The sequence below is a fragment of the Lissotriton helveticus genome, chromosome 6 (assembly GCF_964261635.1).
Source record: "Lissotriton helveticus chromosome 6, aLisHel1.1, whole genome shotgun sequence".
Taxonomy (NCBI): domain Eukaryota; kingdom Metazoa; phylum Chordata; class Amphibia; order Caudata; family Salamandridae; genus Lissotriton; species Lissotriton helveticus.
The window spans coordinates 1,907,497,387-1,907,514,817 of NC_136067.1; the positions used below are offsets into that span (position 1 = coordinate 1,907,497,387).

Genomic DNA, 17,431 nt, shown 5'->3' on the forward strand with positions numbered 1-17,431 from the left:
AGAATTCCTTCCTGCAAAACGCATCCTCCTAAAGCACGAGGTCATGTATTGAAGATCAACCTGTCGCTCCACTGGTCCCTCCCTCCCCTAACATGCCGCGTCCCCTTGCGGTTTGTCCCGTGTTGTGCTTTTATTGCTCACTGTTGTGATTTGCGCTGCGGGCCTAGCCTGCCAGTTAGTTGCTTGCGCGCCTCTCCTTCACTGTCCAGATTGCAAACTTCCCCCATGGGCCGATCCGAGGTGTTTGACCCCCCTCCCGCCAGGGTCGCTGGCCGCTGCCCTCCTTCCTTCCTGTTCCCCAGGTGCACTGTGCTTCTCTGCGGGGCCTGTCGCCTGAGCTGCATGGTACTGTATTTCGTACTGCCCCTCTATGGCTGACGTAGTATGCTGGTCCTGGAATATCCGGGGCCTGAGTGATCAGCGCAAAGCGCGACTGATTCATTCACATTCACAACGACACAAAGTGGATATATGTTTCCTGCAGGAGACGCACCTGCTGCCGGGGACTATCTCCAAACTCCACTCCCAGTACTGGGGGGAATCCCACTCTGCCACCTACTCATCATATGCCAGGGGCATCTCCATTTTGATAAGGCGGGGCCTCCCTTGGCCCGGATGATCCTTGATCCAGAAGGCAGGTATGCGATTCCCCATGGTTTACTACTTGCACAACCTGTTACGATTGCCGTGGTCTATGGCCCCAATTGCGACAACGCGGACTTCTTCAACCACGTTTGGCATCTTATCTCCTCCTCAGGTCCTGCGGCGATCCTCTGGGGGGGACTTTAATGTTACTCTATCCGCGACTATGGACCGATCAGGTTCTCACACGTCTCATCCGCGCACTGCTGCAGCTCTTTCATCTATTCTAAGCGATAATGCTCTTTACGATGCTTGGCGCCACTCCCATCCCGATGTGCGGGAGGGCACCTGCTTCAATGGCATGCGGGGCTGTTGGTCGCGCATAGATTATTATCTGACCTCGCCGTACGTTCTATCCTGGCTCTCCGACCTGGTGCACATGGCTCATACTTTTTCTGTCCACGCGCCAGTCCAGGTCCGTCTTGAGGAGGAAATCAAGGATCTGGATGCCGCCCAGGCGGCGCACCCCAGTCCCGAGAGGCTGGGTGCTACTGCGTCAAACACACACTGAATTCTCTGATGAGGCTAGGCACGAACTGTTCTTTCTGGTCAGGGAGGGCCGGGCGAGCCGCTATGGCGAGGGGGATCGCCCGGGGCGCACTCTCGCTAACCTTCTTTGCCCACCGCGGGCCGCTTCCTATGTCACAGACTTGAGTGATGGGGGCCCGGACAGGACTACCTCTCCGGAGGACAGTAAATCCAGCTTTCTCGACTTTTACTAACAGCTTTATTCTGCTGGCACTCCCCTGCCACAAGAGGATTTCGATAAATACTTCGACTCCATTGCTCTGCTCTGGTTGGAAGACTACCACCGTAAATTCCTTGATGAACCGTTCTCCAGAGAAGAAATATTGGCTGCCATCAGTAGTTTACCCAGCAACAAGGCCCCTGGATTAAATAGCCTGCCTGCCTCGTTCTACAAAACATTTGCCGATCTTCTGGAACCTCATCTAGCTGCAATGTATAATGACTCGTTCGATACCGGCTCCTTCCTGCCTTCCCTGCGTGAGGCGCTGGTAACCCTGCTTATTAAACCCGATAAGCCGGCTGACCGTCGTGACTCATACCGCCCCCTTTCTTTAATAAATATAGACAACAAAATCTTTGCCAAATTGATCGCCTCCCGCCTTCTTTTACTCATGCCCACCATTGCCCTTCCCGATCAATCGGGTTTCATTCCCCGAAGGGCACCTCGCATAACCTCTGTACGATTTTCTCAGTATTGCATCAAATGAATCCTAACCTACCGGCCGTGGCTGCCTTGCTGGACACCTTGAAGGTGCTCGATACGCTGGAGTGGCCTTTCTTATTTTACATCTTGCCGCGTATGGGCTTCAGTGACATCTTTCTGTGCAAGGTCAGACTTCTCTACACCAACCCCTCGGCACGTCTCCGCATCAACGGCCAAGTCACCAACCCTGTTATTATCACCCGAGGCACACGTCAGGGGTGCCTGCTATTGCCTATGCTTTTTGCTATAGCGATGGAGCCCCTGGCCGCCAGATTGCGGCAGCACCATACACACAGGGGTATTGGTTTCTCGTCCTGTTTCCTGCTAGTCTCAATGTATGCAGACAATGTTATGCTGTATGTCCTTCATCCCCAGGAGAACCTCAGCCCCTGGTCCGGGAGATCATTCGCTTTGGCAGGCTGTCGGGCATCCAGGTGAACTGGAGCAAGTCGGTTCTTTTCCCCTTGACTGACTCCACTGTGCCATTCTCACCTGATTTTCCATTTGTGTGGGCTTCTGGCCCCACGTGCTATTTGGGCATCTGGCTGAGTAGGGATCTGGATGAACTGTGGAGATCAAACTTCGGGTGTGCGGTAGACTGGCCGGAATCCAGGATTACGTTGTGGAGCCGGCTTCCGCTGTATTTGGCGGGCCACATCGCAATCGCCAAAATGGTTGTCCTTCCTAAATTCCTCTACTTATTTTTAAATATCCCTATCCCCCTCACCTCTCATTTCTTTAGTAAATTACGCTCCCTAAGCATTTCGCTGGTTTGGGCAGGTAAACAGCCAAGAGAAGCTTATGACATCCTCACCCTACCCATGTCTGCCGGCGGGATGGGCCGCCTGACTTCAGGCCTTATGCCCTGTGCGCCCAGACCAGCTTCCTGCACTTTTGGATCCACCCCTCCCCTTATCAGCCTCATGTCGCAGTTGAGACAGATGTAGCATCTCCCTGGCCTCTGTCCACAGCTTTGTTTGTGCCCGCGGTGCACCCTCAGGCCGAGGTTGAAACGGTTGAGACACTGCGATGGGCCTGGTCTGGCCTGCGCCAGCTGTCTGGCATCCCCTGCTCTCTGCCAACTCCGTGCCCATAGTGAACCACCCGGATTTTCCCTCACTTCAGCCTCCAGCATGTCCAAGAGTGCAACGCGCTTGGGCCTGACGACGGTGGCCGATCTCTATCCGGAGAACACCTTATATACGCTCCCTGACGCCTCTATTTTGGCGCTTCTATTTTACCAGCTGCGCTCCATATGCCGAAAGCTGCTTCCCACTTTTCCTCAGCCCCCACCCACCATGCCGGCTCTGGATTTCATCTATACTTCCTCATCCCCGCACAAATTAGTTACCAAATTATATGCTCTCACTCTGGTGTCCGCCCCCATTTCCTTTGATCGTGCTCCGGAGGCATGGGGTACTGATCTTCCTTTCAGCTTCCTTTCTAACCATTCCCAAACCACCAACCTAGGCCCCTTCCAATCCACTCCTCAGGTACTTACCAAGGGGTGCCAAAGGGCTCATGCCTGAGCCCTTTTATGTTCAACTTATACATAGCCCCTCTGGCAACCCTCTTGAGGAACTACGGGTTTGTTCCTATATCCTACGCGGACGACACCCAACTCAACTTTGCTTTCACTAAAACCTCTCAATCCGCCCAATCCACCTTCTCTTCTGGCATGTTGGCAATATCACACTGGATGGAAAGCAACTACCTCCAACTGAATGCCGGGAAGACGGAGGTTCTGCTCTTCGGAGATGCCCTTCTTCTCTGTTCACCTTCATGGTGGCCCCAGAACTAGGCAAGCCCCCTATCCCGGCAACTACAGTCAAAAACCTCGGTGTGCACTTCGAAACGTCCCTAACCATGAAGAAACACGTTACACACACAGTGGGCTCATGATTCCACATCCTAGGCCTACTAAGGAAAGTTTTTCCTTACCTCCCTGACTCAATCAGAAAGACCCTAACCCAAACCCTGGTGCTAAGCAAACTGGACTATTGCAATGCCCTTCTGATCGCAGCAAATGAGTCCTCACTTAACCGACTGCAAATGATACAGAACACTGCCGCCTGCATGGTCCTGAATGCCCCCCGCAGATCAGCCTCCTTCCCCCTCCTCCACCAACTACAATGGCTGCCCATACGACAATGTGTGAAATTTAAGATCTGCTGCCTCACACACAAAGCAATCTGGGATAACAGACCACCCTCTCTAGCAGAGAGACTCCACTACTACTCCCCGCCCCGGACACTGCGCTCCAGCTCCCAATCTCTCCTCAAAATCCCTAGGATAAAAAAGGCTAAAAGAGGAGGCAAGTCCTTCTCTTACCAAGCCCCACTCATCTGGAACCAACTCCCTCTTGCTTTAAGTGCCAGGATCACTGAAAGTTCAGGAGAATCCTGAAAACGGCCCTGTTCTAACCTTCCACGCCTCTGCTCCTGCTGCGTTTCCAAGCGCTGAGATACCCCCTCGGGGATGATTCAAGCGATATACAAGAATATAAATCAACTCAAATCAAATCAAATCTTGGTACCGACATCTCACCAACTGACTGGCTTTATTGCTGTAATCAGACAAAGAGGTTGTCACTGAACTACCGGCTTCGTTTGATCCATTTCAAGTACTTGCATAGGCTTTACCATACCCCGGAGCAGCTCCACAGGCTCGGGCTCACTCCTGGTGACAATTGTGTGTATTGCCCTGCTCCTGCGGCTGATTTTGCTCATCTTGGTTGGCTTTGTCCTAGGGTCTTGGAGTTCTGGCAGGCGGTGTGTTCTGCCATTTCTGACATCACCGGCCCTACGGTGCACCCCGATCCACCTCTGTGCCTTCTCAGTTTCGTCAAATTCTGCCCTGACGTCCATCAACTGTTGTTTTTGCATTTGTCACCCCGAGTGGGATGGGTATGCTCAGACGTGAGTCCCATGCTCTCCACACCACTGGAGTCAACCTATCCTGGCTGAAGACGGCTGATAGCCAGACCGGTCCTAGGATGCTTGATTCCGGTCCAGGAAAGACATGGCTTGGCAGTTCGGGCTGGACTGTTCCCATGAGGCACAGGGTCAAGGCTGATTTGCATATGGCCATGTCTGAACTGGGGTGGTGTGGAGTGCAAAAAAACGATGGATTTAGGCCCAGATCTCTGTACTGGGGTGAATGTATGACATTGTTCTGCATTCTGTCCATCAACTGTTGTTTTTGCGCTGATCCTTGCTAGGCATAGGGTGGCAATGTGTTGGGGTCGCAGACCTGTTCCCAAGGTTGAGAGTTGGCTGGAGGACACCTCTCGGTGCCAGGCTCTCCTCTCTGAGTTCTGGGATTTAATGTCTGCTAGGTCCCGACCTGTTCACATCTGGGGCCCTTTGGTTACCTACCTTCTTTCCCGTTCTCACCCCAGTGACGCTGCTGGGACCGCGGCGGCCGCCGGTGCAGGTCTGTGACTGCCTCTCCCCCCTGCCATGGGTGCTCCTGCCCTTCTTCCCTTAGCCCTTCACTGCTGATACTGTTCTGTTTGTGTGTCCCCACGAGGGAGGGACCTCGGTGTGGTGGAGCTGCGACATTATCCTCATGATTATTTACTGTGCTGACAGTTGACACCATTCTGTAATGGTATGCTCGACCTGCTCTCTGTTTTGTATATTTGCACTGGATATTGCACGATGTACTGTTTCTGCCTTGATTCTTCTCAATAAAGGTATTTGAAAAAACAATGACAACAAATGTTGCTATATTTTTACCTTTACAGGTTTCATGACAAGCAACCATTTAGCACTGTCCAAGGTGGTTTAAAGTGCGTAAGCCAGTCTTCAACTCACACGAGTCAACCCTAAACTGTAACATGTCTTAAATGAGCAATTCCAGAGTTCACATTCCAGTGCTTACGTTCTATCATACAACAAGTGCTTAATTTGTAAAAATAAAATAAGTGCATGGACCCTTGTCAGAAGCCATCTACACCTTGCACTACCCACTGACCCTGCCATCTCTGCCAATGACAGTTCCATCACAACTATTAAGCATCACACTGCTACAAGTATAACACTTCAAATTAATCTAGAACCCCAAAGCTATAAGAAAGGCTAGTGCAGCATGTATTAGCCATTTTAATGTATATTGAATTAATAAGTAACTTGTTTTGCTCATCTGTAAATTAGACTGACAGCACCACCATATGGCAGACTGTCATAAGCGCCAGTCTTAACAATTAAGTGCCGGTGCTGAGCACCGGAAACCACCGACTCAAATTAAGCACTGGATGCAACCCAATACTTTAGAGCCTGACAAATGATTAGTCACATTTCTTAGATGATTGGCTATTGAATATTCATTTATTTGTAAATACTGACTTTGCTCAACAGATTGAAATTTCCTGGATCCATCCACAAACCATGAACTAGCGTTTATCATGACAGCCCCTACACATACCTATGCAGGTTCACAGATGGGCAAGTATGTACTTAAGAGCATGCCACGTTGTTCTGGAAATCAAATGGTGAGCCAGGTTGCTGTCAAAAACATATACCATGTTGATGTAGAAAACGTGACATCAACAGTCCACGCAGTAATTAACTATGTGATGATGACATTCTAAACCAAATTCTAATTCTTTAAGTTCACAGATAAACTTATACAATTTACGTCAACATGATGTTGAATGTTTCTAAAAAAAATGAACATTTAGTGAAGTATATAATACATACCCTAAAGTGAAAAATGCCAGCGTACTTTGAAGAATACCCTTGATTGCGTGGTATTATATTCCAGAGAAATGTCTGCTTTAAAGCCAAAGCACCCATTGATGACAGGACCCAGCAATTACCTTTAGAGAGAACATATTAACATAAACACATAAGGATCATGAATAGATTAGATTTTCAACATCACAACTGTATGACCAGTTAACACTGTATTCATGTTTTGGTTGCTTACTGGTAATCACCATTATTCCTGGGTTCATCTTCCTCTTTCTATTAATTACAATTAATGATGACAGAGTAAACTGACAGGCAGGATGCAGTAACTTCAAAGTGCTCTGCTATTCATCTTTTATTGGAGCCAAACTGGTAACTCCTTGCCAGAATGTCTACAGTAGGTACTAAAGACAAGAGACGATTGACTACAACCTGGCTTTTTGTACAACCACACCATTTAGGTACCTCCTCAAAGTCCCCTTGCTCTGCAACACAAAAAACCTCAAAATGTCAGGTAACTCCCAATAAAACGGATGATCGGCATTTCCACCCACCAATGTGTCTCCACAATCTGTAGCACCCTATCCCTTTACAGATACCAGTTAGAACCCCCCCAAAAAAATAAAACTAAGGGACAACCCTAGGAGCCAACAACAAACTTGTGCACATTATCAAGGACTACAATGACTTTACTGCCCCTTCTACCTCCTTCTGCACAGTAAAATATACAATATACCACAGAAGATACCGTGGAAGATCAGCACTCCAGAGATGGAAGTTAAACCAATACCTGCTCTGACTATGATGTGGAAAGCAGCCCCATATGGCAGGAACCAGTCCAGAGGAGTGGGTGGGTCAAGGTAGCCCACCCTGTTCAGAAAACAGCTCTCAAGCATGAAGCCTTCCATTCTTGCCCAGCTGCAGTGATCCACCATGGGTCACTATCAGACATTATTATTGACTCTGATCTTAATTGCTCTAACTTACTGACTTCTGGTTAAATAACAAACCATCGATGATCCTCAACTTCAAGCTCTTCTGCTATCAAATCAGACAGAAGAACATTTCTGAATGTATAAACTCCTCTAATCCACCATACTTACTTCATTGCAAGTAGTCCAAAATCCCAAATTACTTGGTTTTTGAATATGTGGCACTCACGTGGAGGCTGTGTCAATCAGAGACCATATACTTACATGTAATTTACCATCCTCCCTAACTGAACAAAAACTTTGCAGGTGAGGCACATGAACATATAACCTCCTAGCAAAAGCTCTCTACCATAATTCTCTATGTAAGAGATTTCACGGTCAACTGGAGGAGAAATTACAACCTTCTAGTCGGATCTTTATTGAAAGTGCTGGTCCAAAATGAACTGAAATAGGTCAGACGCTAATAGCAAATAACTTGAGCTCATGCTCTCAAACCTCACAAATGTCAAATACCACAAATCTCTTGAAGTGGAATGGTCTGGTAATTTCAATATTTCATTTAGCATTCAACTACACGGATCTTATAACTAGGCCTGGGCAGTAAATTCCGTTCCGCTCGAGGAATTTGCGGAATTTGGGTAATTTTGCGTTCCGCAGAGAACGCGAAATTGCCCAAAATTCTACCCTCCACGGCTTCGCGGAATTTTTTGCTTGTTCGCGTTCTCAAAATGTGTGTTCGCAAGATATTTCTCCCCGAGCACACAAACAACGATCGCCAACAGGAAAAAGGCTTCGCGAACAAGCAATTCTGTGTGTTCGCGGAATTTCTGCATGTTCGCTGAGATTTTTTACCGTTTTGCGGAACTTTGCGTAGCGCGACTACTCAAATTCCACCCACCCCTACTTATAACTGTACTCAACGCTACAAAAGAAGGTTGAACAAAATACCCATAGCCACCTTAGCTGCAACTCAAGAATTACCACTATCCAACACAAATGAATTCCACAAGTGTAACTCTACCTTTGAAAAATACAATATAGCCACCTAAAATGATATTCTTAAGACCCCTTTAAACCAATAAGAGCCATATGAACCTTGAAAACCCCCATTCAACTTCTAAATTACTTTAAAAAGATTTAAGTGAAAATAGTGCACAAAAGAGTAAAGAGCCAATAGTAGGCAAAGGCCATAGTAGGGGCAGTCAGTCTGAGGTCGCCATGATGGAACCCAGGTCGGACAAACCAAGTAGATTGGTCCCCTGAAGCCTGTAAGTAGAAAAGTTTAAAAAAATTCCAATTCAAAAAGGGAATTTGTCATTTTTTCACTTAAAAATGCCTCTCAGTGCAGATGGAAGCTGAAACTCTAACTGCTGCTGTGGAACCAGGGTTAGATAATCGAAGCATGTGGGTTTGGTCACCAAATCTTCTATGCTCCAAAGCAGAAAGGGACTTTGTCATTTTTTAGAGGTCTCTTCTCAGGACAAGAGTGAAATTCAGTCAGACGCTATGGATATGTGGGTCGGATATTTTTTGTAAAGTATACCACTGAGAATATGGAGCTGTGAAGTAAAAGTCTTTAAAAGTTATCAAACTTTCTTCGAGAGCACAAACAACCATCGGATTAGATTTCAAAGCCCTGCGGAACCTCAGGGGGAGCAATCAGAAACTCTCAGGGATCAGGCAGAGGTCAATGGCAAAGTTGCAGTTGCCAGTGGTCCTTTGGGCATTTCAGGATTGACCCAATTGCAGCTTGTTGTGTCCCTTTAGCTACACAGAAGATTAGCCAATCCTTGGAGTTCACTTTCTGATTACAAGAGTGAGCAGGTCCAATCCTTCAGGTCTCCTCAGGTCACAGACAGCAGTTCCAGTCCACTTCTAATCTTTCACTGGTGTGGAAAATGTTCTGAGGAGGTGCCTTGTGGTGCCACATTTTTGCCTGGCACCAGTTTTTGTGCGGTAGTGACTCTTCCTCTATGCCAAACTAATGAGGTAAAAGTTTGCGGTGATCACTCAAAACCTGTTCTTAGGAAGCTTTCATCTCACTAGGATTGGTGACAGCCTGAGTAGAGGAACCAAAGCTGAGGCCTTTTTAACAGTCACTTAACATTTGCTCGTGACAGGGCAGGCTCCTATGAGTAATTAAGTTCCTGGGCTCAGTCAAACTGGCAGGGGTGTAGCTCATTCAGTGAGATTTGGGGGATTGGAAGGGCGGCTGTGAATCTCAAATTCCCCATTTAAAATACCAGTGGGCTGCAGGGTGGAGGGGTGAGATGACTATGGTTCAGAATGCACTGTTCACAAGAGGAACTGTGTCAGTACTGATTTGCATTACATGGTCCACTGTACAGATTGGTAAAATGGGCCAAAAAACAATGGGTTAGAATGCTATTGTTTAACACTGTTTAGACTATTTGCAACCATACATTCCATCACCTTTTTGATGTTTAATACTCCCCACACTCTTTTTCGTCTCTGCTACAAGAAGTCTTGATGGTAGAGTTGTCAAATCGGTGCATATGGCAGGGCTCAATTTTTATAGTCCTCGCCTTTTGCAAATCACTTTATCAAGTGCAGTTATGTTATGTAGATTGGTTAGTTGATAGGCCTATCAACTGGCAGGGTATCCAGGCACTGGGGTAGGTGTATAGGCGAGGGGAATAAGGGTGTAGTGAATCAGCCTCAGAGAATTAGTCTAAGATCTCGGCCTTCATCTTCTTGCGGAAATTAAGAAGCGAGGAGGATGCCATGATGTGTAGCAGGAGGTCGTTCCAGGTTGTAGTTGCAATGTGGGAGAATGCCAGACCTCCAGTTTGACTTTTGCGGGTACTAGGTGTGTGTTCATGTGATAGTATGGCTGAGCATGTGTATCTGATGGGTTGTTGGAAGCGGGGTGTGAATCTCAAATTTCCCAACAGAAAAAGCATTGAGTTGCAGGGTGGATGGCTGGGAAACATCCTTTACAACTCAACTTTTACCACGCAGTGCCTTTACGACGCAACTTTTACAACGCAAACCATTACAACGCATTGCGCTGGGGGGCGCTCTAGGATAGGGAATAGGTTTAATTTACTGTCCAACACCTTCCCTACTATCCACGGGGACTGGAGTTGGAATAGTAAATAAACTATTCACTATCCAGCGCCCCAAAGCACTATGCGTTGTAATGGTATGCGTTGTAAAAAACGCGTTGTAAAAGCATGCGATGTAAAAGCATGCGTTGTAATGTCATACATCCTGGATGGCCACATGTACTAAGCCCAAGTTGCACATAGAGGAGGGCGCATAGGAAAATTAATAGGGCGAGCTGAGCAAGAGCAGACCACCTGATCTGGCTTGGGTCTAGGAATATGTGCACAAGCTGAGCCATGTACACGTTTGGCATGTATATAATGCAAGAAACATAATGTAAAAATATTATACAATCCCTTCAAAATTTAGTTCTTTAATAAGCGGAAGACTTTCACTTAAGTACATCAAATTACATCTCTGAAGAGACAGACATTTATTAAATGTGATGTGAAGTGTTTTTAAAAACATTCATGGCTCGACCCAATGACAATGCCATAAGTGAACTAAGAAGCAAGTCAAAAGTCATTTAAACCCTAAATGTGGCCTAGATTCTTCTTATAGATTGCGCAAGATCACAGTTTATTCAATAAAATATATGAGTTTTTTGTACAGTGCCCAACCTTAAGTCAAGTGCGCTCATATGTTATAATAAAGAAATGGTAGGCTCAGTGACATACAATTTGTGCATAAGCTCACATAATTTGGATAAGCAAGGAAGTCGGTACTACACTACAATGTCTTTTATTCGTGACTCATGGCGAAAAAAATAACACTGACAAATACAGGCCTGACTCAGAGCCCTTGTCTCAACTGACACTTAAAACCTCCCACTCATCCCCCACCCCCACCACACAAAGCTACTTCCCTGCAATCTGGTCTTCCTGCGTGGGAAGAAAACACCTTTTCACTCCCAGGTCATTGTCTCTGATCTGAGAATAGTTTTCACACCTCTTTCACACCTAATTCACACCATGTACAGGCTGAGCATTTGCTGGCGCGCTAAAACAAATTTGCTCCAACAGTTTCAGACAGTGTGTCATGTAGTTTTTACTAATCCGTAGGATCTGCGCATTTTAGGGACAACATAAACTAGGAGCTTAGTGTCTAGACTGATTATGGACATTCCCACAGACAAGCTAGCTCACAGTGTCACCATAAGCCCCCTTCCCCTTACCAGGGAGCAAATGGTTTCTGGCAATCACTGAACATGACAACCCTGACCTCTCAGGGATCTTGGAAAAAGTATAGTACCTTTTGCTCAGTCACTCAGAGAAGTATACAGAGAATAAACAGTGGTATATTTTCAACAGGTTATTCATGTATAAAATACGTGTGCTGCAATGATTAATAGACAGTCGCAGATGAAAGTGATTACAAGCACCAAAAGTGTAGATAGTAGATATAACTCTACCATGGTGCTAAAACAGTGTATATATTCCGGCATATAAAACAAGGCAGTAATCGAGTGTACTCCCACTATGCTAACCCCACTCTGACTGTACCTAGCCAGAGTGCAGGTGTGGAGCAAGGAATCCCCCCAAGGGAGGAGCCAAGCCCATTACCTGGTGAAAAAGAATGTAGGAGCCCGTCCTGGTCACAAACTGCAGACACCCTCACGGCGATGTCAGACCACTGCATGATGAACTCTCAGCATGCAGGAACCATTGATGTCAGTTGAAGCGCCTCCTCTCCTAATCTATCAGGATGCTCATCTTTTCATAATAGAAAGTAACCATGCGATGTGCGTATGGATTAGTGATGGTATGGATATGTAGATAGCCCAGTCGCCCCATGGATGAAGACAGAGATGATATTTATACATAGTGTGAAAATAGACCTTGTACATGATGTTCAGGGCATAACGTAGTGCAAAGCTAGATGTGTAAACAAGTTTAGTTTCATAGAATCTAATTCAACATTGTCACACACGCAGTATGTGCAAAAGGTTACTGCTGAAATGTTAGTGTAAAGAATAGGGCAATGTAAGAAATGAGCTGCTTCGCTACATGGGCCTAACCCGGAAACATAACAAGTGTAAAGGAAAGATTTCCCATACCTTTAATATAAGTCTAACTTTGCCAGGAGACTGGGTTTTTGTTAAATATAAAAATGTATTTGAATGGAGTCTGTAGCTGGTACAGGTCAAACGTTATAGAATAAAGTGTATAATGTGCACTTTCACTTTGTCTATTTGCCAACTACAGCCTGACCAGTGGCAATGTCTTTTTGGGCATCATCACAGCGGTAACATACCATTTCTAATGCCACACATATTACAGTCTTAAAATATGCCCTGTACAATGTGTGGCAGCCAGGTGCATTTAAGGGTGACATATTTAATATTAAAAATTATTTTTTTTCTACCTTTCTAAAGGGTGATTTTGACAGGTCTGGACAAGAGTTCAAGCTGCTGAAATCATGCTACATAGCATAGGCCACTGCCACTTTATGAATAGCACAATAGGTGTTGCAGTCTAAAAGTAGTATTTAACTTTCCATGCTGGGGTTGTTTTTCTGCACCATATACCCGGGTTTTATAGGAAAGATAAGTGGGGAAACAACCTTTACAACACAGTGATTACATTGCACTACCTTTACATAGCAGTCATTACATCTCAACATCCTTTACATCACATGTCATTACACTGCAGCCATTACATTGCATGTCACTACAACGATGTCATTACACCGCATGTCACTACAACGCACGCATTACATCGCAAGTCCTTACAACGCATACCTTTACAACGCATAGTACCCTTACACTATCTGACACTTACCCTACTGTTGCACTCACTGGAGTTAGAATAGTAATTTTTACCCCTACACTATCCAACACTTACCCTACTGTTGCACTCACTGGAGTTAGAATAGTAATATTTACCCCTACACTATCCAACACTTACCCTACTGTTGCACTCACTGTAATTAGGAATAGTAATTGTTACCCCTACACTATCCAACACTTACCCTACTGTTGCACTCACTGGAGTTAGAATAGTAATTATTACCCCTATACTATCTAACACTTACCTTAAATGCAATGTAATGGTATGCATTATAATGGTATGCGTTGTAAAGGTATAATGCGATGTATTGGAATGCGTTGTAAAGGTAGTTTCTGAAAATGCGATGTAAATGCATGCAATGTAAAAGAATGCGTTGTAAAGGATGTTGCGATGTAAAAACTGTGTTGTAAAGGCATGCATTGTAAATGTATGCGTTGTAACGTCATACATTTGTGACTCAGGTTTTAAGCTAATTTTGACATGTTTTAGGGGTTAGAGCTCTTACACAGGGCACTGGATAGCCCTGACCTAGTGTTAGAGTAAAAGATACTACCAGGTGAGCCCCAACTAAAGGTGGCTACTTTTTAGCATTGAATAATTACCCAAATCGGGTATTAAGCTGGAACCAATTCTTTACTGTGATGAGCTTGGTCTGACGACAATGATTAAAAATAACTTTAACAACTACTATATAAAAAAATAACTAACCTTTATTTCAGAAATGGAATCTGCCCTAAATTTCTATATGTTTGTTTAATTAACCCTGTTTCTAAAGAAATGCCAGTCAGAGACAAATCTACATGTCTAAACCTGTCATGAGTGAAAAATATCCCTTTGTGTAAGGTCTGCATAATGAAACCTGAATAAACGCATGTTTAAAAAAAACAGCATACCAATATGGCTTATATAACTGATGCAGCAGAGAGACTGCCACTGTAAAAATGCATTATGACAGTGTTAGACTTGGCATCCTTGGTGTGGATTTACCCCTCACATTTTGTCGTTCACCCTTCTGGTTTGCTGGCATTGTTTTTGCTGGTTTTAGGATTCTGCACACTTTACCACTGCTAACTAGTGCTAACTAGCATGTGCTCTCTCATTAAAATGTGGCACAATTGGCGTGTACCCCATTAGCATATTTAATGTACTTGTAAGTTCTTGGTAAAGAGGCACTCCTTTGCTCAGGGCCAGTAAATTAAATGCTACTTGTTGGCCTGCAGCTCCCATTGTGCCACCCACTTAAGTAGCACTTTAAACATGTCTCAGGCCTGTCATTGAAGCCTGTGTATTTCGAACCAGCAAAATAATCATTGTGTCAGGTCCAAACTTTCCCTTTTAATAAATATAGATCACCTCTAAAGTAGGCCCTGGACAGCCCAGAGGGCAAAGTTGGGCAGGTACTTTTAAGTTGTACACGTCCTTGTAGAAAAATAATTCTCAAATTAACTTTTCTCTACTGCAAGGGCTACCTCTCCCATAGGATAACACTGGAGTTGCCTTTCTACATTTAATAAGCTGTAATTTCCAAATGGCAAAAGGTAACCAGTTAATGTTTGGTGTATTTGGAATTGTAATGAAAAATCCTCACTTGTGATGAAGTCGTATTTTAAAATACAATTTCAAAAATGGCACTTTTAAAAAGTTGGCATTTTCACCATTAGCCATTTAGTGCCTGCAGCCTCTCTGGGTCACATGACTGCTTGACTCTGACAGTTAGGCTTTGTGTATGCCTCCTAGACAGCCAAACAAAAATAGACAACTTAGGTGTGCCTCGATGGGCCATCACTGGCGGGATGGGAGGGCAGAGCAGACACAGCCCTCCTTACACTTGAATAGGCTGTGTCCTGCCTCCACACAAAGGGATGCATTACCCCTGTATTTAGTCTGGAGCCAGGATTGGGAAGGTAGGATGACTGTGGACTTTAAAAGGAAAGCTCTTGAAGCTTCTCCCCCACTTCAAAGGCACAACTGGGTATAGGTATTGGACCTTTAAACCAACTCTTCAGTACACTTCTAGACCTGTGGATATCCTGCATGAAAGAAGGACTGATTTGCTGCTGAAAGAACTGGCACTCTGCTGGAGTACTGCTGTGAAGATACTGCTGCCCTGTTGTGCTTACATGCTGCCCGTGTGCCTAGGCAAGAAGGACTGGGCATGTTGTATCCAGTACTCCAGAGTGACTCCAAGGGCTTACTCACTGGCCTCCTGACTTAAGCCTCAGGGACAGAAGGTCCAACAAGTCAAGTCAAACAATCTTTATTCGACGATTGTCATAAAAGCAGGCTGTACATATAAATACAAGTTTAGATAAAATTATACATACTTACATTTAAAAGTTTAGGTAAAATTATACATATTTACATTTAAAATCATAAATCCATTGCAGGTATAAAATCAAATTATTGTGCATTGGGTAAGGGATTTTGATTTGGCATCATGAATACATATTAATCTGTTAGTCTTCTACTTCTTATAGACCAGGCCCAGCCCAAGAATTTTGCCACGGCTATATAAACTGTCATGTCTGTGCAGAAACAAATTATTCTAACTGCCACCGCCCCCTATCGGTACCCAATAATCTGCACATTGGGCGTAGCCAGATTCTCCGGGGCGCCGCATACAGAAGGTCCAACAACCTCGACCCTAGCCTCCAGACTCTACCATCTGTCAGGCTAACCAGTCAAGTGGTGCCACTCCAATCCTGGACCCTTGGAAGTGGGCCTAAGGTACTCTGTCAGGTTCTGTGGATCCAGTGGAATAGACACATCAACTTTATTGCACCGAGCAACCCCGAACAGAAGCAATGCCATTCCACTGCTGCATAGATTGGTTCTGTTGAACACACCCACATCACAGCCTGTCGCCTCATCGGAACCGTCACTGTGTAACGCTTCCCCTACACAGGCACTCGCATCCCTCATTGATGGCAGTCTCGATGACTCAACATCCCAGCCTCACAGTTCTTGGGAACCGAAACATAGCCCAACTGTGCAATCCATCTTCGATGTAGTACTTTGCATTACAAGCGCTCATCGACAGAACCCTTGGCAATAACGCAGGACCTTGCATTGCAGCCTCGCCACATCTCGGAACCAATGCAACACATCGTCGACTCAGACCCTCACAACGCTCTGCCAACCAGGAATTAAGGTACTTTTTTCTTTGAGCCTAACAGGATCTTTGTAGCTAGACTGCGCTCCAACACGGTCGGCCTGAACTTATGACTTTGTCCCCGTCTGGCACGACCAGATATCCGCAGTTGGCGCTTTACACCATTTGGCACCATTTTTACTAAAATCTTTAAAATTCCATATCTCTGGTTCTACTGATTGGATTTTTGTCGTTTTGGCCTTGTTTTATTTATTAGAAATAACTCTTTCAAACTTGGGATGAGATCTTTTTTATGTAGTGTTTTGCACTTTATTGCTGCTTGAAGTGTTGCACAAATACTTTACATATTGCCTCTAAGTTACGCCTGACTCCTTTTGTTCTTGGTCTAGACAATTGGCAGTGTTGTTGCAGCCCCTGTTTGTGATACAGGGACACAAATATTTGCGTGTTTTAGCCATACATCATGAAGTGGATCTTATCCTGGTCTGTTGGCTGCGACAAGCTCTGCTTGCAGCAATGATCGCCTGTCAGCTGAGGCAAGCTCTGCTGCTAGTAATTATATAGGAGCAGGCGTTAACCAGATACTAACATTGCACAGAAATTCCCAACAGGTAATTTCTGGAGTCTCCATGGTCAATTGCATATTATCTAATTCATTTTGAAACAACAATCTATATCTTGAAACAATTCCCCAATCCAAGCAGCAGGCTATCATTATCAGTAGTTGCATAGGCTCCCAAGAGATCCAGAAAACTAGAAGACTACTTGCTGTCCCTCATCAAGAGTAGAGGAACTCATCTCAGATGTCAGCAAGAGATTATTCAATCCCTCTGTAACATCAGAAACCTCACTGCGGGTTGTAGAGCAACTCATTGTGATCCATGTAGTCTTGTAGTAGATTTTTTATTACTCGTGCAAAGTGTCTGGTGGGGCATTGGTGGGGTGTTGGAAGCCAGAAATTG

General features: G+C 45.2%; 1 protein-coding gene across 1 annotated transcript in view; it reads right to left on the reverse strand.

The window, feature by feature from the left end:
• LOC144762929 (calpain-13-like) overlaps positions 1-17,431 on the reverse strand; it is a 449,243-nt gene that overhangs the window by 268,941 nt on the left and 162,871 nt on the right. The window contains exon 4 of the mRNA XM_078648231.1: positions 6,577-6,695. Coding sequence (XP_078504357.1) covers positions 6,577-6,695 — 119 coding nt within the window. The remainder of the gene's footprint in view (positions 1-6,576; positions 6,696-17,431) is intronic.